At 40.7% G+C, this 22,181-nt stretch overlaps 1 protein-coding gene across 1 annotated transcript; it reads right to left on the bottom strand.

Annotated features, from left to right (window-relative positions):
* Window positions 1-4,785: 4,785 nt before the first annotated feature.
* LOC140279782 (coagulation factor IX-like) lies at window positions 4,786-14,545 on the bottom strand. Its single transcript, XM_072374953.1, has 8 exons — window positions 14,354-14,545; window positions 12,168-12,340; window positions 12,063-12,087; window positions 11,876-11,989; window positions 11,664-11,795; window positions 8,549-8,946; window positions 6,801-6,942; window positions 4,786-6,578 (listed from the first exon to the last, which is right to left on the bottom strand). Exons 1-8 carry the CDS (start codon window positions 14,457-14,459, stop codon window positions 6,025-6,027), a joined length of 1,644 nt encoding a protein of 547 aa, XP_072231054.1. The 5' UTR covers window positions 14,460-14,545; the 3' UTR covers window positions 4,786-6,024.
* Window positions 14,546-22,181: the final 7,636 nt, after the last annotated feature.

Genomic DNA, 22,181 nt, shown 5'->3' with positions numbered 1-22,181 from the left:
TCACCCTAAAACATAGGGGTGGGTAAAAATATCAATTCAGCAATGCATCGCGATTCTTTTCTCTGAAATTCAATATCAATTCAGCAATGTTCTGAATCGATTCAAGCCCCTGGCCACTGGGGGCGCTGTGAGCAACACCCCCGTGTGATTCGTGCTGTACGGACAGAGGCTGCACAAGACCAAACCATAACAATGGCGACCGGGGTGAGTAGCAGCAGCGTTAAAACAGCGCCTTCAAACCTGAAAGCAGACGTGTGGATTAACAGGAAAGAGATAAAAGTAAGGAGTTGTGCAAACTTTGCCAGGCAGTTCTGAAATACTGTAGCAACACGACAAACCTGCGAAACCACCATGAAGACGTTCTTGCGGCTATAGGAGAGCTAACGGAGGGATTTCTACACAGGCACTCTACTGGGACCACTTCATCCACACGCCCCCCTGCAGCACAGCTCATTTACTCCGGTAAGAACGTCCATCTTACTCAAAGTCGTCGTTAAAATCTGATAAATATCCTGCCATGTTGCACAAAACTATCAGCAGCAAACTCTGTGTGAAGTTAGCCGACTGTCACAGAGCACGGAGTGAATAAACTGTGCTGCAGGGGGGCGTGTAGATGAAGTGGTCCCAGTAGAGTGCCTGTGTAGAAATCCCTCCGTTAGCTCTCCTATAGCTGCAAGTAGCCACATAACAGAGCTATGAGCTAACAGCAGCTATGAGCTAACAGAGCTATGAGCTAACAGAGCTATGAGCTAACAGAGCTATAGCACACGTTCATTCATTCATTCTTCTTAAAGTATTGGTGAAATAAAGACAGATAATGCCTTATTTAGAGGCTGCATCCTCTAAGCCCCGTTCACTCCGTTATATGGATCTCCAGTTATCTAAATATCTTCCGAAGGACGCCGACTTTCACCAAACTGTTCTCGGTGAGCAGATGAAGGTATTTCATGCCAGAAATAAGGTTTAAAAACACCAGAGTTCCCCTTTTAAAAGACGAAAAAAGGTGAAAAGTCAACAGTCTTTTACTAACTTATGCTGCATCGTTACCCTTAAATATGATTTATCCACTGGCCTCAAACATCTGAGGATGGGGGTAGATGTCAGCAGAACATTTCCATGTGAAGCTGGCTTTTTGATCTTCACTTCTAAAGCACAGAAAAAGAGTGATTTTTCCATAATATGCCCCCTTTTTTAAATTTAAACTATGAAACCCGCTCAGCTGATTATCTGTTCATGTATCTAATATGATAGAAATTAAACTCAGTTAATCAACAAGAGAGTTCAAGTTTGACGGGTTACATGTTGGCTGTAACTCTTGGATCAAATGAACTGCTTCGTAGGAAGAAGATTGTCACGGTTTATGTTTTAATATCCTTGTTTTCAGGTCATTTTTCAGGTTTCTGGTCATGTTTTTCCCCCTGTCACTTAGTCTCACTCAAGTCACCTGTTTCTGTTCACAGCTGCTCGTCATCACCAGTCACCTCCCCACAGTACTTAGCTTCCAGGTCCACAATCCTCACTTTCCCAAGTCTGCTTTTGCCTCATAGTCATGTTAATTCACAGCCATTGTTGTTAATAAAACCAAGTTTACTTTTGAAGTCTGCATCTGGGTCCTTCCTCGCACCAAAGATGAACCCAAAAGAGAGGAGGCCGAGCAGATAGATCCTTTCTAACCGTGTGTTGTCTCAGAAAATATAAATGATAATGATCAAAGGTCCAGATTTAAGATGAATCTGATAAATCCATTTTACCCCAAAGATTTTGACAAGTTCTGCAAGCTTCTGCCACAGCTTGCTGTGCTTTTCCTGCCACTGTAAGACAAATAAAATATAGATACCAAATATATATACCTTATAGATAGAATTGCAGTGGAGAAAAACACACATTTAGGGAACCAGATTCAGCTTTTGGTGCTTTTTGGCACATCTGATTGAATGAATCATAATGATAAACTCATTTTACTCCAAAGATTTTGACAAGTTTAATCATCCTGTTGTAGAAGCTCCAGCTTGCTGTGCTTTTCCTACCACTGTAAGACAAATAAAAAGTCTGCTTTTGGTGCTTTTTGGCACGTCTGATTGAATGAATCAAACTGAATCTTCTGTTCTACACACCTTATAGATGGAATTGCAGAAGAAGCAGGACATGGGGGCGCTGCAGTGGAGAAAAACACACATTTAGGGAACCAGATTCCTTTCCTGTCACATTACATTTGACTAAAAGGTGATGAGGAGGCTCAGTACAGCTCCATCCAAGGCTCTTAAATACTCAGAATGTTTGTTGTACAGATTTTATTGACAGATTAAGATTAGATCGAAACGTTTTCATGGGCCCATGTGTCAGGTGGTCATTCTGATCCCCGTCTTCTGAGTGATCCATCGGTAGTACCGTGAGACCCGGGTGTATATGCCATACTTCCCGTATCTAATAAGATAGAAATGAAACTCAGTTAATCAACAAGAGTTCAAGTTTCACGGGTTACATGTTGGCTGTAACTCTTGGATCAAATGAACTGCTTCGTAGGAAGAAGATTGTCACGGTTTATGTTTTAATATCCTTGTTTTCGGGTCATTTTTCAGGTTTCTGGTCATGTTTCTCCCCCTGTCACTTAGTCTCACTCAAGTCACCTGTTTCTGTTCACAGCTGCTCGTCATCACCAGTCACCTCCCCACAGTACTTAGCTTCCAGGTCCACAATCCTCACTTTCCCAAGTCTGCTTTAGCCTCATAGTCATGTTAATTCACAGCCATTGTTGTTAATAAAACCAAGTTTACTTTTGAAGTCTGCATCTGGGTCCTTCCTCGCACCAAAGATGAATCCAAAAGAGAGGAGGCCGAGCAGATAGATCCTTTCTAACCGTGTGTTGTCTCAGAAAATATAAATGATAATGATCAAAGGTCCAGATTTAAGGTGAATCTGATGAATCCATTTTACCCCAAAGATTTTGACAAGTTCTGCAAGCTTCTGCCACAGCTTGCTGTGCTTTTCCTGCTACTGTAAGACAAATAAAATATAGATACCAAATATATATACCTTATAGATAGAATTGCAGTGGAGAAAAACACACATTTAGGGAACCAGATTCAGCTTTTGGTGCTTTTTGGCACGTCTGATTGAATGAATCATAATGATAAACTCATTTTACTCCAAAGATTTTGACAAGTTTAATCATCCTGTTGTAGAAGCTCCAGCTTGCTGTGCTTTTCCTACCACTGTAAGACAAATAAAAAGTCTGCTTTTGGTGCTTTTTGGCACGTCTGATTGAATGAATCATAATGATAAACTCATTTTACTCCAAAGATTTTGACAAGTTTAATCATCCTGTTGTAGAAGCTCCAGCTTGCTGTGCTTTTCCTACCACTGTAAGACAAATAAAAAGTCTGCTTTTGGTGCTTTTTGGCACGTCTGATTGAATGAATCAAACTGAATCTTCTGTTCTACACACCTTATAGATGGAATTGCAGAAGAAGCAGGACATGGGGGCGCTGCAGTGGGGAAAAACACACATTTAGGGAACCAGATTCCCTTCCTGTCACATTACATTTGACTAAAAGGTGATGAGGAGGCTCAGTACAGCTCCATCCAAGGCTCTTAAATACTCAGAATGTTTGTTGTACAGATTTTATTGACAGATTAAGATTAGATCGAAACGTTTTCATGGGCCCATGTGTCAGGTGGTCATTCTGATCCCCGTCTTCTGAGTGATCCATCGGTAGTACCGTGAGACCCGGGTGTATATGCCATACTTCCCGTATCTAATATGATAGAAATGAAACTCAGTTAATCAACAAGAGAGTTCAAGTTTGACGGGTTACATGTTGGCTGTAACTCTTGGATCAAATTAACTGCTTTGTAGGAAGAAGAGTGTCACGGTTTTTGTTTTAATATCCTTGTTTTCAGGTCATTTTCCAGGTTTCTGGTCATGTTTTTCCCCCTGTCACTTAGTCTCACTCAAGTCACCTGTTTCTGATCACAGCTGCTCGTCATCACCAGTCACCTCCCCACAGTACTTAGCTTCCAGGTCCACAATCCTCACTTTCCCAAGTCTGCTTTTGCCTCATAGTCATGTTAATTCACAGCCATTGTTGTTAATAAAACCAAGTTTACTTTTGAAGTCTGCATCTGGGTCCTCCCTCGCACCAAAGATGAATCCAAAAGAGAGGAGGCCGAGCAGATAGATCCTTTCTAACCGTGTGTTGTCTCAGAAAATATAAATGATAATGATCAAAGGCCCAGATTTAAGGTGAATCTGATGAATCCATTTTACCCCAAAGATTTTGACAAGTTTAGCAAGCTTCTGCCACAGCTTGCTGTGCTTTTCCTGCTACTGTAAGACAAATAAAATATAGATACCAAATATATATACCTTATAGATAGAATTGCAGTGGAGAAAAACACACATTTAGGGAACCAGATTCAGCTTTTGGTGCTTTTTGGCACGTCTGATTGAATGAATCATAATGATAAACTCATTTTACTCCAAAGATTTTGACAAGTTTAATCATCCTGTTGTAGAAGCTCCAGCTTGCTGTGCTTTTCCTGCTACTGTAAGACAAATAAAAAGTCTGCTTTTGGTGCTTTTTGGCACGTCTGATTGAATGAATCATAAACTGAATCATAAACCTTATAGATAGAATTGCAGAAGAAGCAGGACATGGGGGCGCTGCAGTGGAGAAAAACACACATTTAGGGAACCAGATTCCCTTCCTGTCCCATTACATTTGACTAAAAGGTGATGAGGAGGCTCAGTACAGCTCCATCCAAGGCTCTTAAATACTCAGAATGTTTGTTGTACAGATTTTATTGACAGATTAAGATTAGATCGAAACGTTTTCATGGGCCCATGTGTCAGGTGGTCATTCTGATCCCCGTCTTCTGAGTGATCCATCGGTAGTACCGTGAGACCCGGGTGTATATGCCATACTTCCCATATCTAATATGATAGAAATGAAACTCAGTTAATCAACAAGAGTTCAAGTTTGATGGGTTACATGTTGGCTGTAACTCTTGGATCAAATGAACTGCTTCGTAGGAAGAAGACTGTCACGGTTTATGTTTTAATATCCTTGTTTTCAGGTCATTTTCCAGGTTTCTGGTCATGTTTTTCCCCCTGTCACTTAGTCTCACTCAAGTCACCTGTTTCTGTTCACAGCTGCTCGTCATCACCAGTCACCTCCCCACAGTACTTAGCTTCCAGGTCCACAATCCTCACTTTCCCAAGTCTGCTTTTGCCTCATAGTCATGTTAATTCACAGCCATTGTTGTTAATAAAACCAAGTTTACTTTTGAAGTCTGCATCTGGGTCCTTCCTCGCACCAAAGATGAACCCAAAAGAGAGGAGGCCGAGCAGATAGATCCTTTCTAACCGTGTGTTGTCTCAGAAAATATAAATGATAATGATCAAAGGCCCAGATTTAAGGTGAATCTGATAAATCCATTTTACCCCAAAGATTTTGACAAGTTCTGCAAGCTTCTGCCACAGCTTGCTGTGCTTTTCCTGCTACTGTAAGACAAATAAAATATAGATACCAAATATATATACCTTATAGATAGAATTGCAGTGGAGAAAAACACACATTTAGGGAACCAGATTCAGCTTTTGGTGCTTTTTGGCACGTCTGATTGAATGAATCATAATGATAAACTCATTTTACTCCAAAGATTTTGACAAGTTTAATCATCCTGTTGTAGAAGCTCCAGCTTGCTGTGCTTTTCCTACCACTGTAAGACAAATAAAAAGTCTGCTTTTGGTGCTTTTTGGCACGTCTGATTGAATGAATCATAAACTGAATCATAAACCTTATAGATGGAATTGCAGAAGAAGCAGGACATGGGGGCGCTGCAGTGGAGAAAAACACACATTTAGGGAACCAGATTCCCTTCCTGTCCCATTACATTTGACTAAAAGGTGATGAGGAGGCTCAGTACAGCTCCATCCAAGGCTCTTAAATACTCAGAATGTTTGTTGTACAGATTTTATTGACAGATTAAGATTAGATCGAAACGTTTTCATGGGCCCATGTGTCAGGTGGTCATTCTGATCCCCGTCTTCTGAGTGATCCATCGGTAGTACCGTGAGACCCGGGTGTATATGCCATACTTCCCATCCTTGGCGCACTCCTCCCCCCAGCTGACGATGCCCGTCAGGAACCAAGTGCCTTTGTAATTGGTGGCATGCGGGCCGCCACTGTCCCCCTGACACGAATCCTTCTGTTCGTTTTCAAACCCGGCGCAGAACATGTGGCGTGTGATGTTGCTGCTCTGTATGCACAGGGTTCGGTCCACATGGGGAACGCCCAGCTTCTGAAGCTTGGTGGCCTCCAGGCCCTGGAACTTCAGCCGTCCCCAGCCACTCACCAGGGAGCTGCTGGACCCTCTCAGGAGGCTCTGTATGAACTCTTTCGGGCCCAGGCAGATGGGACGCCTGTGGTTGGACAGTTCCACAGGACTGGCGAGTTTCAGTAGCGCGATATCATGGTCAAACTGTGACTCCTCATATTTATACGAGGGGTGAATATGCCGCTCTGCCACCAGATGGTCGCTCTCTGTACCTTCATCCACGTTTATGTCATGTTCACCTGAAAGAATTGATTAAGTTATATATATATGTGTGATATAGAATGTGCTTTATCAAAAAATTAAGGCAACACAGACATCCAGAAGAGCTAATTAAGATCTAACATGAAAGTTTACATAGAAAAAGTGCCGTTTTTTAGAAAATTTAGACACATATCGATACAGTTGTAGCTCAGAGGCCTGGAAATGAAGCGTAAAGCTGCAGAATCATTGGTTTTGCCTACCAGCTCTGACGAAGAATCTTTTATTGATATCCGTCTTCATCAGACAATGGGCTGCAGTGATGACCCATAATTCACTGAGCAGAGAACCTCCACAGAAGGGCTGCGCTCTCATGAGGATCTCAGAGGGAATCATCAGCGACACCTGCAAACACGAGCGCTTCATAAGCTCAGATCAGGGCAGCAACAAAACTACACCGAGCAGGGGGCAAGAAGCCGCTCTAATGTTCTCAGGACCTCACAAGTCACCGTTTTTCAAGCTCAGGCACATGTTTCCAATTAAAGGTTATTTCCAGCTACGATATTTCTGAAAATAATGTGTCATCCCAGCGTTTCTCAGACTGTTAGTGGGGCCATAAACTGCCATTTTGGCCTTATTCAAGCGTTTATAGTTATGGAAGCTAAAAGCAACTAAATATATATATATATATACTATTTATCGCATTTTTCAATTCAATTCAACTTTATTTATAAAGCGCCAAATTACAACAAATGTCATCTCAAGACACTTAAATAATAAAGTCAAATTCAAGCCAACTGGAATTCAGTTCTTTGTAATCATAATCCAATTAATTCATATGGAGCCAATTCAAAAATAATATCGTAGCTAAGGAAACCAACAGATTGGACCGAAACTGGTCTTCAGTCCAATCTCCCGTCCTGAGCCTGAGGGACTGTGGAAAGGAACGACTCCCTTTAACAGGAAGAAACCTCTGGCAGAACCAGAACCAGGAAGAAACCTCTGGGAGAACCAGAACCAGGAAGAAACCTCTGGGAGAACCAAAACCAGGAAGAAACCTCTGGCAGAACCAGAACCAGGAAGAAACCTCTGGCAGAACCAGACTCAGGAAGAAACCTCTGGCAGAACCAGAACCAGGAAGAAACCTCTGACAGAACCAGGAAGAAACCTCTGACAGAACCAGGAAGAAACCTCTGGCAGAACCAGAACCAGGAAGAAACCTCTGACAGAACCAGGAAGAAACCTCTGGCAGAACCAGAACCAGGAAGAAACCTCTGGCAGAACCAGGAAGAAACCTCTGGCAGAACCAGACTCAGGAAGAAACCTCTGGCAGAACCAGAACCAGGAAGAAACCTCTGACAGAACCAGGAAGAAACCTCTGGCAGAACCAGAACCAGGAACAAACCTCTGGCAGAACCAGAACCAGGAAGAAACCTCTGGCAGAACCAGAACCAGGAAGAAACCTCTGGCAGAACCAGGAAGAAACCTCTGGCAGAACCAGAACCAGGAAGAAACCTCTGGCAGAACCAGAACCAGGAAGAAACCTCTGGCAGAACCAGACTCAGGAAGAAACCTCTGGCAGAACCAGAACCAGGAAGAAACCTCTGGCAGAACCAGAACCAGGAAGAAACCTCTGGCAGAACCAGAACCAGGAAGGGTGTCCATCCGCCTCGACCAGCTGGGGTTTGAGAAGACAGAAAAGAGGGAAAAGAGGGGGGAAAAACACCATAACACCATTCAAAGGATACCTGCTGGAACAGGGAAACACAAGTTAATAACCACAATAATGTCACATGTACATAAAATCATCTGAGAAATTAAAAAGAGAGCAAAGTGAGGAAAGGTGTGACAGGTTCACCACAATCCTGACCCTGCAGTGGTGGCAAAGTCCTGCAGAAAGCCCGCTGTCCACATTACGCACTGATTTCAGATTGAAGGGAAGCAGGAAGTCATGTGATCTCACATCTGTCACCTTGACTCGACCTTCATTCTCACTACTTTACTGCAGTACCTGCCACGGTATCTCTCCAGGAAGAGCCTCGTCTCCTCCCACAATCCTCTGCTTGACGTTGCCCTCAGCTCTGATGGTGGGGAGCGTGGGGAAAGCCCAGGAGGGCAGCTCCTTCTTTTCGCTGGGACCCCCAGCAGCCTCAGATGCACCGGCAGAGGCAGCAGAATCCAACTGTGGATCCACTGCTGAGTCCAGAGAGCCGTTGAGCAGGTCTGACACGTTTGTGGAAAAGTCCAGGTAGTCATACAGCGGTGTTGTGGTGTCGTCATAGTAGTCATCCTGCTGAGTTTTGGTGGAATTTTGCATCGATCGAGGGGTGTTTCCTGAGTTCGGAGCCTGTACGATGGATCTGCCGACGGAGCCGGACGCCGGGCTCGTACGGCCACAGCTGAACTGTTCTGAGGGAAAATAAGCAAAACAGAGCGGGATTCACTCCTCTTTAAACCTCTATAGTGTGCTTCCTGCAGGCCTTTGTGAAATACTTTGATTAAATTCAGCAAAGAACCAGTCGTTTTCATTTGGGAAAACTGTATTTGTGTTAGGATCGGGTTAGGAATGTTATAACATAAATTCATATTCTGTATTTTACTAAATAACCTGTTCCTAGCTGGTACTTTTCCACTTTGCTCATACTGCACAACAGATGACCTTAAATGGTCCAAAACCTTAGAAGGACATAAACAACTGGGTCAGACAGAACATCTGTATTAGGGCAGATAGGTCTGGTACATTAGATCCGAGCCTAAAACAGTTTATAACATATACTATAGTATACTATAGTACTTTAGTAACATCCAAAGAACACAACAAGGACAGTGTTTGGCCTGATCAGGCCACTAAAAACTGGCCAATTATACTCTGACAAGTGTGAATACAACTTCTGTGAGATAAAGCTGAATATAAATATGATATAAAGCTGAATATAAATATGATATAAAGAGATAAAGCTGAATATAAATATGATATAAAGAGAAAAAGCTGAATATAAATATGATATAAAGCTGAATATAAATATGATATAAAGAGATAAAGCTGAATATAAATATGATATAAAGAGATAAAGCTGAATATAAATATGATATAAAGAGAAAAAGCTGAATATAAATATGATATAAAGAGAAAAAGCTGAATATAAATATGATATAAAGCTGAATATAAATATGATATAAAGAGATAAAGCTGAATATAAATATGATATAAAGAGATAAAGCTGAATATAAATATGATATAAAGAGATAAAGCTGAATATAAATATGATTAAAGAGATAAAGCTGAATATAAATATGATATAAAGAGATAAAGCTGAATATAGATATGATATAAAGAGATAAAGCTGAATATAGATATGATATAAAGAGATAAAGCTGAATATAGATATGATATAAAGAGATAAAGCTGAATATAGATATGATATAAAGAGATAAAGCTGAATATAGATATGATATAAAGAGATAAAGCTGAATATAGATATGATATAAAGAGATAAAGCTGAATATAGATATGATATAAAGAGATAAAGCTGAATATAGATATGATATAAAGAGATAAAGCTGAATATAGATATGATATAAAGAGATAAAGCTGAATATAGATATGATATAAAGAGATAAAGCTGAATATAGATATGATATAAAGAGATAAAGCTGAATATAGATATGATATAAAGAGATAAAGCTGAATATAAATATGATATAAAGAGATAAAGCTGAATATAAATATGATATAAAGAGATAAAGCTGAATATAAATATGATATAAAGAGATAAAGCTGAATATAAATATGATATAAAGAGATAAAGCTGAATATAAATATGATATAAAGAGATAAAGCTGAATATAAATATGATATAAAGAGATAAAGCTGAATATAAATATGATATAAAGAGATAAAGCTGAATATAAATATGATATAAAGAGATAAAGCTGAATATAAATATGATATAAAGAGATAAAGCTGAATATAAATATGATATAAAGAGATAAAGCTGAATATAGATATGATATAAAGAGATAAAGCTGAATATAGATATGATATAAAGAGATAAAGCTGAATATAGATATGATATAAAGAGATAAAGCTGAATATAGATATGATATAAAGAGATAAAGCTGAATATAGATATGATATAAAGAGATAAAGCTGAATATAGATATGATATAAAGAGATAAAGCTGAATATAAATATGATATAAAGAGATAAAGCTGAATATAAATATGATATAAAGCTGAATATAAATATGATATAAAGCTGAATATAAATATGATATAAAGCTGAATATAAATATGATACAAAGAGATAAAGCTGAATATAAATATGATACAAAGAGATAAAGCTGAATATAAATATGATACAAAGAGATAAAGCTGAATATAAATATGATACAAAGAGATAAAGCTGAATATAAATATGATATAAAGAGATAAAGCTGAATATAAATATGAAATGTTTCCGGATATCGGGGCTCTGGCACTCTGAGTCCAGCTGCAATATACTTTACTATGTGACCACTAATAAATACTTTATTAATAAACGATTTCTCCAGCTTGTTCCTGGGCTTCCAATGAAAAAAAAAATCGGGCTAACAGGAAGCTGAAGTTGTATTCAGGCCATGTTCTTTATTTGTCTGGGTTTCTTTTTCAAAGATTAGTGCCATAAACTCAGAAATATGGTCACAGTCGCTCCCATTCATGTTGTCTTTGACCTACGATGCATGCTGGGAATCGAGACATCTTCAAATGTCATTTTCTTACTCATATCTACATTTCTTGCAAAATCAAAAGCTAGGAACTCTGTCTTCTCTGACTGGTCGTCTCCATCAGCCTGATCAGGCACCACTTGTCTCCAATTTGCATTTCCAAAGAGAAACAACAACAAAAAGCACAGCAAACACCCTTTGGTGCAGGAACATTTTTCAATTGTTTTCCAGCAAATGACAAACTGTAAGAAGCTGATGAAAAGGCTTCATTTTCATCGTTTGGTCAGAAACTGGTGAGATTTAAGATTTTAATCTGTTTAAGATTGAGCTTTCGTACTGGAGCTTTTCATCTATTCTTAGAGGTGTTCCACAGACTTTAGTTACAGAGAAAAAGGCGTGTGATGTCTGATTTGGTTTCACCTCTGGGCTCGCAGCTCTTCCTGTCTGCTTCCAGTCGGTAACCGCTGGCGCAGCGACACACGGCCCGCTGGCCCTGCATCGCACAGAAATGCGCACATCCGCCGTTGTTGACCGAACACTGCTTGGTCACCTCTGCAAAAGGAAGACGCTGAATGAATAAACAGCCGTCCCGGAGCACATTGGCACTCGTGGAAGTGGGAAAACGCACTCACCGATCTCACAGTTCTTGCCGCTAAAGTTTGGTTTGCACCAGCAAACATAGGAGCTGATTCCATCCTCACACACACCTCCATTTTGGCAGGGCGGCGGCTTACACTGGTCACCATCTACACGTGAGCATGAAGCATTGATCAAATGCTTTTAAGTCTGAGTGGGGAACTTATCTTTCACTTTTCTTACCAGTGTAGCCGACCCAGAACTCCATCTGAAAGAGAAGCGCGGACATTAAAGACGGACCTCGCTCTAAGATTGTCAAAACGTGGCGATAATTTGGGTATAACCTACAGTTTTCTCATCGTCTTCAAAGCATTCTCTGGCTTCCTCCATCACGCAGACCTCCTCTATACATTCCCGCTCCAAGTTGTCTTTCTTAAGGATTTCCTCCAGATGGCCGCTGTTGAACCTGCGCTGGCGACGCAGCACCATGTGCGCCGCCTGCTCTGACACGAACACGGCTCCTGGAGAGGCACAAAAAGAACATTAATGTTCCTCAGTAGCTACTTTCAGGGGCTAAAATGAACACACTGCATAATGTTTAGAGACCTTTTATGAAAGACATGCATGGACCGATGTACTTGACCAAAGTTGGATCAACATGAGGGAAGCTATGACGGAATTAAGGAGGTTTCCATTCATTTGTTTGATTGTCACAGTCTGATTTGTCAGTTTATGTTATGTCACAGTTTGTTTAATCATGTTATGTTCTAGCCATCTCGGTTCACCCACGTCACCTGGCTCTTTGTTCACAGCTGCACCTCATATCACTGATCACTTCCACAGTATTTAGCCTCCTGGTTTCCTTTCAGTCACTGCAGAATCCTCACTGTCCCTTAATGCCTCGTCACAGAGATAAAGTTGGTTATGCCTCATAGTCCTGTTTCTTTGGTATTCCTAGTATTCCATGCCATAGTCTTGTTTTGTCTTAGTCATAGTATATTGTATTTATGTACTATTACTATGTATTTATCCATAGTCCTGTTTCTCTGTTATTCACAGTCTTGGTTTTTTTGTCATAGTCCTTTTTCCACGTTGAGTATTTTTGATCCGCGCCCTTTGTTCATGCTCCCTGTCTTGTTTTAAGGCATAAACCTTGTTTTTTTTCACTAAAGAGCTGCATCTGGGTCCTACCTCACCACAGTTCCTGACATGGATAAGAATGAATAAGTCAGGGTTGTGCTGCATTGGATTTCTTAGATACACAACTTTTTTTTTAACTGGAACCATATGAATTGAACTAATTTGGACTGAAATTAATTGGATTTAACTGGATTATAATTGGCATGCAATGGATTGGACTGAATTTAAAGTGTATTTTTGCATGGAAACTGACTTTTATTCAATTGAACAAGCAGCACAACTCCAGTAACATTAAATGTTAAACTTAGGCTTTATGCACATTACCAGGTTCAGACGACTCACGTCTGATTCCTTTTTGTCTTATTTAACACAACCGTAAGTTTGCTGTCGTGACCAGAGATTTAAGTCATAGAGACGAAGAGTCTGTGTGAACTGACTGTCTCTGAAACCAACAACAAGAGACACTTTCACATTGGACTAATTCTTCAGCCCTTGATATTTGCAACCTGGTGTAACCCTGTCAGACCTTAACATTTGGGTGCCATACTGTGTGATCGTTGCATATGAACTGAGCCCTTGATAAATGATAAATTATGGCGTTCTCTTGCTCCGATCCTCACATTTAATCTGCTTTAAAAAGACCATGGCACATATTTTGGTATCTGCATGGACCAGTGAATGGCTCCTTATCAGGCCCCTGCAGAGCTGATCCTTTGAATCAGGTGTGGTGGAGGAGGGAAACAAGTAGCTAGCAGTAGCTAGCAGTAGCTAGCAGTAGCTAGCAGTAGCTAGCAGTAGCTAGCAGTAGCTAGCAGTAGCTAGCAGTAGCTAGCAGTAGCTAGCAGTAGCTAGCAGTAGCTAGCAGTAGCTAGCAGTAGCTAGCAGTAGCTAGCAGTAGCTAGCAGTAGCTAGCAGTAGCTAGCAGTAGCTCCACAGGTCTTGCAAACAGCCTCTACTTCTCTCTACTGTTGCTTGACTGATATGTTTTTAAAAAGCATCAGAGTTGTCAGTGTTCTAAAAAATGCTTCCCAGATGTTTTGCTTATCAAAAAGAAAACATACTGGGTTCAAGAAATGTCTCACTGTCAGTTTGAGGTTGTGTCAAGAGAAGCAAACGTGGTGAAAAAAACCCACTAATTATGTTTCTGTGTGGCTCTGAAGTTCAGCTGGAAGAAACAGAGCCAGCCGTGTTTTTAAGAAACAACACGTTTGGTGGAGTTACAGCAGAAAACTGATTAATTTAAGCAACTTCTATCAAAAACATCAGTGGGATCACTTGATATCTAAAAGCTGGAGAGAAAATAGTCTTTAAAAAAGATAAAAAAGAATATTTTTCAGCTCTGAACTTTGGCTGCCTCCGACCTTCTCAATCTACTCTGTTCTGCTGTTATTTACCTGCGTTTTCCTCTGTGACTTCAGCACCCAGTCCGTACGTCTCCAGCTGCGAAGCAGCAATAAAAACCAGCAGACAAACTCGGGCCATTTTGTTGCTGCTGTCCATTGTCTGTCTGATTTTGACCCAAAAGCCAAAGTGGTGCCGGAAAGAAGAATCCACAGCTCCAAAGTACAGCGACACAATGTTTACTCACCTGTCTGCCCACAGTGTGTGTGTGTTTGTTCATGTGTGTGTGTGAAAGAAAGAGAGCTAAAGAACGGGGAAAAAGTTTATGAGAAATAAAGAATGAGTAGAAAACAACAAAAAGAGACAAAGTTTTTTCACTGGAAGGGATTTTATTCAGTAGAGTCTGATTTACATGGAGGAACGTGAAATACTGACAGCTGATGAGACATTTGTTTGTGTGCTGACATTAATCATGTTGTTTATCATGATGAGTCTTGTCTGATAAGCAGCTTTCGCAACCCGGCTTACGTGTGTCCGCACAAAAAACTCAACACAAGCTTTGTGCTTAATAATAACATCATCATCGCACTGCAGTGAGGTTTAAAGTTGGTCCTTTAATTTGTACTTTATTATTACATAAACAGAAGTTTAAGAAGTGAGATAAAATCCTTTGAGATCTATTTATTCAGGAAAATGATCCAATAACATGGATAAAGGTTTTCTGACATGCATCATAATGGAAAAAGCTTTAAAATCGTCTCTAAACTGCACCGATCTGCGGTCAGATCATTTGTAACTTCAGTCACCAGCTGATGTTCATTAGACCATCATCAGTGTGAATGCTGCAGTGCTATTCATGACTGGGATTCAAGAAAGTCACTGCTCTCCTCAAAGAAAACCAGTTGTGGTCATAATAGCATTCGGTATTTCATCGCTTCAGGCAGCAGAGGAGAAATTTGACTCGTATAAGCATTTTTCAATTAAATTAAATTTATAAAGCGCCAAATCACAACAATTGTCATCTCAAGACACTTAAGTAATAAAGTCCAATTCAAGCCAATTGGAATTCAATTCATTGTAATCATAATCCAATTAATTCATATGGAGCCAATTCAAAAAATGAATATCCAGCTAAGGAAACCAACAGATTGGACCGAAACTTGTCTTCAGTCCAATCTCCCGTCCTGAGCCTGAGGGACTGTGGAAAGGAACGACTCCCTTTAACAGGAAGAAACCTCTGGCAGAACCAGAACCAGGAAGAAACCTCTGGCAGAACCAGGAAGAAACCTCTGGCAGAACCACGAAGAAACCTCTGGCAGAACCAGAACCAGGAAGAAACCTCTGGCAGAACCAGAACCAGGAAGAAACCTCTGGCAGAACCAGACTCAGGAAGAAACCTCTGGCAGAACCAGAACCAGGAAGAAACCTCTGGCAGAACCAGAACCAGGAAGAAACCTCTGGCAGAACCAGAACCAGGAAGAAACCTCTGGCAGAACCAGACTCAGGAAGAAACCTGGAAGAACCAGAACCAGGAAGAAACCTCTGGCAGAACCAGAACCAGGAAGAAACCTCTGGCAGAACCAGAACCAGAACCAGGAAGAAACCTCTGGCAGAACCAGAACCAGGAAGAAACCTCTGGCAGAACCAGAACCAGGAAGGGTCTGACCCATCCGCCTCGACCAGCTGGGGTTTGAGAAGACAGAAAAGAGGGAAAAGAGGGGGGAAAAACACCATAACACCATTCAAAGGATACCTGCTGGAACAGGGAAACACAAGTTAATAACCACAATAATGTCACATGGACATAAAATCATTTGAGAAATTAAACAGGGGGAAAAAGAGAGCAAAGTGAGGAAAGGTGACAGATGAGGTCCCCCAGCAGTCTAAGCCTATGGCAGCTTAACCATGGGATGTTTCAGGATTACCTGAGCCATCCCTAACTATAAGCTTTATCAAAAAGGAAAGTTTTAAGCCTGATCTTAAAAGTTTCAGGGTGTCTGCTTCCCGGACATTAAGAAGCCATGAAGTTCTCATTAATAAGAAGAAAGAGATGTGGAGGGAGCAGTTATGTGATGCGTTTCCAGCCCAGGACGGTCCCCAGCGTATGACTCACCGATTGTTATTCCACCGCTGAATTATACTTCTCTGAAGCCCTTTTGTGGCTTCCTCTTTGGGTTTAGAACTTAATCCTGGTAGGGCTAAAATGTACGACTTTTACCTTCATGGACGCCATTTTTACACTTCACATGCAGTTACTCTCACAACCACTAGAGGTCACATTGACAAAATGTAATTATAGGTTGCTTGAACAGGCGGCTTGTGCACATTTTGGGGAAGAAGACTGTTGTTAAAGTGTTTTCCTTATTAATCAATTAGATTAACTTAGGAAAAAAGAAGAAAACTCTGTTAATCGGTTAATATGCTGCTTTCAGTCAGGATTCATTCTGAATTTCCAAGTATTCGCCAATAAAATCTGCTGTGATTCCATGTGTCTGGAAAGAATAATTAAGTTGATCTTTTTAAAGTAACACCAGAGAATTTGGCCCATTTTTGGCTCTTTAACACCACTGTCATTAAAACAAATCTCTGTGAGTCTGATGTCGTGTTAAAGAGGCCAAAAAGTTGCCATCACAAGCCTACAAAAACTGAACGTGACTGGAGTGTAAAATGGTGCCGAACTGGGCAGGAAACCAAAGTTCTGGGGTGCAGAAAATCAGGCACAGTTTCAGGTTCAGTAAGTACTTGTTTAGATCTTAAGGAGTAATTATTTGGTTATGGTCATGAAGTGAAATACCTGGAAACAGTTTCACAGTAAGTACACAACTTAAATAGCCTGTAAATTCCCCACAAACCGGCTTCTATTGGCTGAGGAATGCAGATATGAAGCATCTCCACTCCCACGTAATCCAGGTCAAGGTCACAGGGACCTGGAGCCTGGAGCCTATCCCAGATGCCACTGACTGAGAGACTAGTTAAATTCTGAATTATACCAGGTGATTTTACAGGAATATTTAAGAACATCTGACAGTACAATGAATGTACTGCAAGGACACAAATTTACTCTACCAGAGAAATGAATGTATTGGAATGGCAAAGTCCTGACTTTAATCTGATATAAATGGAGTAGACAGACCTGAAGAGATGGATATATGTGAGGAAATCTGATCAACTGATCAACAGTTATTGGAGATTCATCAGAAATCTTTACATGTGGTCACTGATGCAGCCAAAGTGGATGAAATCTGGAACACTTACCTCAAACTTTAGTTTTTCTGTCTATTATCTGTGTGTTTCTTGGACTCATGACTCATAGAACTCCTTATCTCGCAAACCTATCACATACCTCAATTCAACCCACATTTTATAGCAAGCAGAAGATGTATTTATTGGACTGTTACAAAATTCAATTTGTTCTGAGGTTTTGCAATCGAATCCATTTTATTATAATAGGACGAGAAGCTCTCATGAAGGCTGTCACGGACCGGCAGGACGCAGATGCAGGGTTTCAAAATAAATCAGTTTATTTGATATAAACAACTTCTCCTGGGCAGAGTAAAGCCTAATACACTTGCCTCAATATCTACACTTGAGCCTAGTGTAGCTATAAAACTTATCAAAACAAAACTCACTCCACTCCAGGAGGAAAAGAGAAAGGCTGTGAAACTTAAAGCTCTATCAAACTTAACCCTAAACACTAGGCTCTCCTTTAACGGAGACTTTATGAAACTTAACCCTAAACACTAGGCTCTCCTTTAACGGAGGCTCTATGAAACTTAACCCTTAACACGAGGTTCTCCTTTAACGGAGGCTTTATGAAACTTAACCCTTAAAACGAGGTTCTCCTTTAACGGAGGCTCTATGAAACTTAACCCTTAACACGAGGCTCTCCTTTAACGGTGGCTCTATGAAACTTAACCCTAGGTTCTCCTTTAACGGAGGCACTATGAAACTTAACCCTTAACCCTAGGCTCTCCTTTAATGGAGGCTCTATGAAACTTAACCCTTAACACTAGGTTCTCCTTTAACTGAGGCTCTATGAAACTTAACCCTTAACACTAGGCTCTCCTTTAACGAAGGCTCTATGAAACTTAACCTTTAACACGAGGCTGTCCTTTAACGGAGGCTCTATGAAACTTAACCCTTAACACGAGGCTCTCCTTTAACGGAGGCTCTATGAAACTTAACCCTAGGTTCTCCTTTAACGGTGGCTCTATGAAACTTAACCCTTAACACGAGGTTCTCCTTTAACGGTGGCTCTATGAAACTTAACCCTTAACTCTAGGCTCTCCTTTAACGGAGTTCTCTATGAAACTTAACCCTTAACACGAGGCTCTCCTTTAACGGAGTTCTCTATGAAACTTAATCCTTAACACTAGGCTCTCCTTTAACGGAGGCTCTATGAAACTTAACCCTTAACACGAGGCTCTACTTTAACGGTGGCTCTATGAAACTTAACCCTAGGCTGTCCTTTAGCGGAGGCTCTATGAAACTTAACCCTTAACACGAGGCTCTCCTTTAACGGAGTTCTCTATGAAACTTAACCCTTAACACGAGGCTCTACTTTAACGGTGGCACTATGAAACTTAACCCTAGGCTGTCCTTTAACGGAGGCTCTATGAAACTTAACCCTTAACACGAGGCTCTCCTTTAACGGAGGCTCTATGAAACTTAACCCTTAACACGAGGCTCTACTTTAACGGTGGCACTATGAAACTTAACCCTAGGCTGTCCTTTAACGGAGGCTCTATGAAACTTAACCCTTAACACGAGGCTCTCCTTTAACGGTGGCACTATGAAACTTAACCCTTAACACGAGGCTGTCCTTTAACGGAGGCTCTATGAAACTTAACCCTTAACTCTAGGCTCTCCTTTAACGGAGGCTCTATGAAACTTAACCCTTAACACGAGGCTCTCCTTTAACGGAGGCTCTATGAAACTTAACCCTTAACACGAGGCTGTCCTTTAACGGAGGCTCTATGAAACTTAACCCTTAACTCTAGGCTCTCCTTTAACGGAGGCTCTATGAAACTTAACCCTTAACACGAGGCTCTACTTTAACGGTGGCACTATGAAACTTAACCCTAGGCTGTCCTTTAATGGAGGCTCTATGAAACTTAACCCTTAACACGAGGCTCTCCTTTAACGGTGGCTCTATGAAACTTAACCCTTAACACGAGGCTGTCCTTTAACGGAGGCTCTATGAAACTTAACCCTTAACTCTAGGCTCTCCTTTAACGGAGGCTCTATGAAACTTAACCCTTAACTCTAGGCTCTCCTTTAACGGAGTTCTCTATGAAACTTAACCCTTAACACGAGGCTCTACTTTAACGGTGGCACTATGAAACTTAACCCTAGGCTGTCCTTTAACGGAGGCTCTATGAAACTTAACCCTTAACTCTAGGCTCTCCTTTAACGGAGGCTCTATGAAACTTAACCCTTAAAACGAGGCTCTCCTTTAACGGAGGCTATATGAAACTTAACCCTTAACACGAGGCTCTCCTTTAACAGAGGCTCTATGAAACTTAACCCTTAACACCAGGCTCTCCTTTAACGGAGGCTCTATGAAACTTAACCCTTAACACCAGGCTCTACTTTAACGGAGGCTCTATGAAACTTAACCCATAACACTAGGCTCTCCTTTAACGGAGGCTCTATGAAACTTAACCCTTAACACTAGGTTCTCCTTTAACGGTGGCTCTATGAAACTTAACCCTTAACTCTAGGCTCTCCTTTAACGGAGTTCTCTATGAAACTTAACCCTTAACACTAGGCTCTCCTTTAACGGAGACACTTGACACAAGAGGAAGGGGGAGGTTTCTGACACAAGAGGGAAGTTAGTATTTAAAAATAAAACAGGAAATAACGAGACAATACATGGTTCCAAACATGAAACGTGACAAAGGCTTGTTTAGGCAAACCTTACGAGACATTTTTGTGTCATCGAAGTCAATTTTCTGAATTATTAACCATTTTTATTTGTATTTTACACAGATTCAGAGATGCTGCCTTTAACTGAAAGCAACTCTGAATCACAGAATCATGTGACCACAAAATCCACACTTAACTGCACCTTCACAAGTTCATATTCTGCAAACACACAAGCAAAGCTTAATGATGCTTATAGCTCAAACTGCATCATCTGAGCCGCCAATTGTTAATGTAGCTCTAAGCTGGCAGATCAGCTTTTAGCCTTTTAGACACAGATGGACAGAATCAAATGGTAATCTTCATCTAGAGCAGCGGTTTCTACACTGAGATGAAGACCATCCAATCTCTAGGCTTGGTTTTGAGTATTGATAGCTGTTTGATTAGAGTGTGAGTTACATGGAGAGTGTGGCTTTGGACAAATCACTGACTGTCAGCAGGTCAGCTGGCAAAGGATCAGCAGCTCCTTAACAACAGTGGCCTTGTCCTGATTTATTGACCGAGGTTGGTTTAATTAGATGAAGGAGGGTTGTTTACCTCCTTTATTGCAACTTATGGATCACTTCACCATCCTTGCATGTTAGAAGCTGCTCATTTGGTGGTATTTATGATTAAACCACTCCCCACTGATGAGTGTCCTGGGACCAGATCCTACACTGCAGTGCACAACATCTCAGCAGTGAAAGGCAGGACTAGTGGCATCATTTCAGGTGTAAATGCACAAATAGAGGCAGGAAAAAGTGGCTTAAAACCAGAATAATCACATTTGTGTCAAAACAAACCATAGTTTTGAATAATCTCCTCTATTCATTGTTTAATCGGCAGAGTTGAGTCACTTCTTTACTTTTGCACATAAAGGAAACTAAAGAAATTAAAACATGCATTAAAAAAACACCACCAGGGCAGTTAATGAGTCTGTTTTTTACTCACAGCGCTTCTTTTGGTGATCCATCTAATTGCTGTGCTGTTGATGCTGATGTTGCAGTGAAGATTTTCAACCTTGGCCGCAGGGCTGGGATCAAGTCTTTGATTTCAATCTTTCACTTCCTCAGGTAGTCATGCAGCTGTCTTCCTGTTTCTCTCTGACTCACCAGGTCAATGCCACTGAAATTTATTGTTCCCCTATAAGTACATTAAGCGGAGCACAGCTGATCTTAGTGCAGATAAATTATTATGACTGAAAAGACTTAAGCAGAGCCAAACGATGCTCACACTTAGACCTGGAAAATACCCACACAGACACAGGAGAGCATGCAAACTCAACACAAAGAAGCAGAATGAGTTCAAATCCGAGTGCCTTCTGCTGGTGGAGACAGAAGCAGCTGGTCCCAGATCAGAAATCCACAAGAGGAAGCTCTGGCAGGGGATCAACTGTTGCTCTGTTGGCCCTTTGAATCAAAAAGTCCCCACGATGTGATGTCACAGACCTGTAAAAACATCAGATGAGACCATGTGGCACCTCACAGAATGAGCTTGTAACAGGAAGGATGAGTGGTGGGAGCATGAATATTCATCTGATGCCATTTCTCCAACTTCAGGGCATTTCACTTGGGTAAATACTGCAGTTAAAGGCAGGAAAACTGTCCCGATGCTTTCCACATGAACAGACTTTTACTGCTTTTTCTGGAGTTTTTATTATTTTTTTTTTTAATAAATCATTCGTTTTAATGCTACTAATGTTTTAGGTAGTTGGAGTAATATTGATATATGTTTTGTTTCCTTTCTTAGCTCATTACAGTTTTTGTTTTAATGCAATTTTTATTCAACAAGCAGCAGTTTCATAAGAAAACTGAATTATGAGATTTGCCAATACTTGCATTCTTTTTTTTATTCCTTTTCTATTTTCATATTTTCGACCGACAGATTAAACGGAAATGGATGGATTTTCCATTCCTGGTTGCAAAGTATATATTAATTAGGTCCTCTTTTAGTAATGTTTAAAGGTCTGAGCCAGAA

Source organism: Leuresthes tenuis, unplaced genomic scaffold, assembly GCF_036924035.1.
Source record: "Leuresthes tenuis unplaced genomic scaffold, fLeuTen1.0.hap1 SCAF_21, whole genome shotgun sequence".
Lineage (NCBI taxonomy): Eukaryota > Metazoa > Chordata > Actinopteri > Atheriniformes > Atherinopsidae > Leuresthes > Leuresthes tenuis.
This window is presented reverse-complemented; position numbering and strand designations above follow the sequence as displayed.

Coding starts and splice junctions, on each gene's coding strand:
- LOC140279782 (XM_072374953.1), bottom strand. CDS start 14,459: ATGGACAGCAGCAACAAAATGGCCCGAGTTTGTCTGCTGGTTTTTATT. Junction 12,341..14,353: donor AGTCACAGAGGAAAACGCAG/GTAAATAACAGC, acceptor GTGCCTCTCCAG/GAGCCGTGTTCGTGTCAGAG. Junction 12,088..12,167: donor TTGAAGACGATGAGAAAACT/GTAGGTTATACC, acceptor CTTCTCTTTCAG/ATGGAGTTCTGGGTCGGCTA.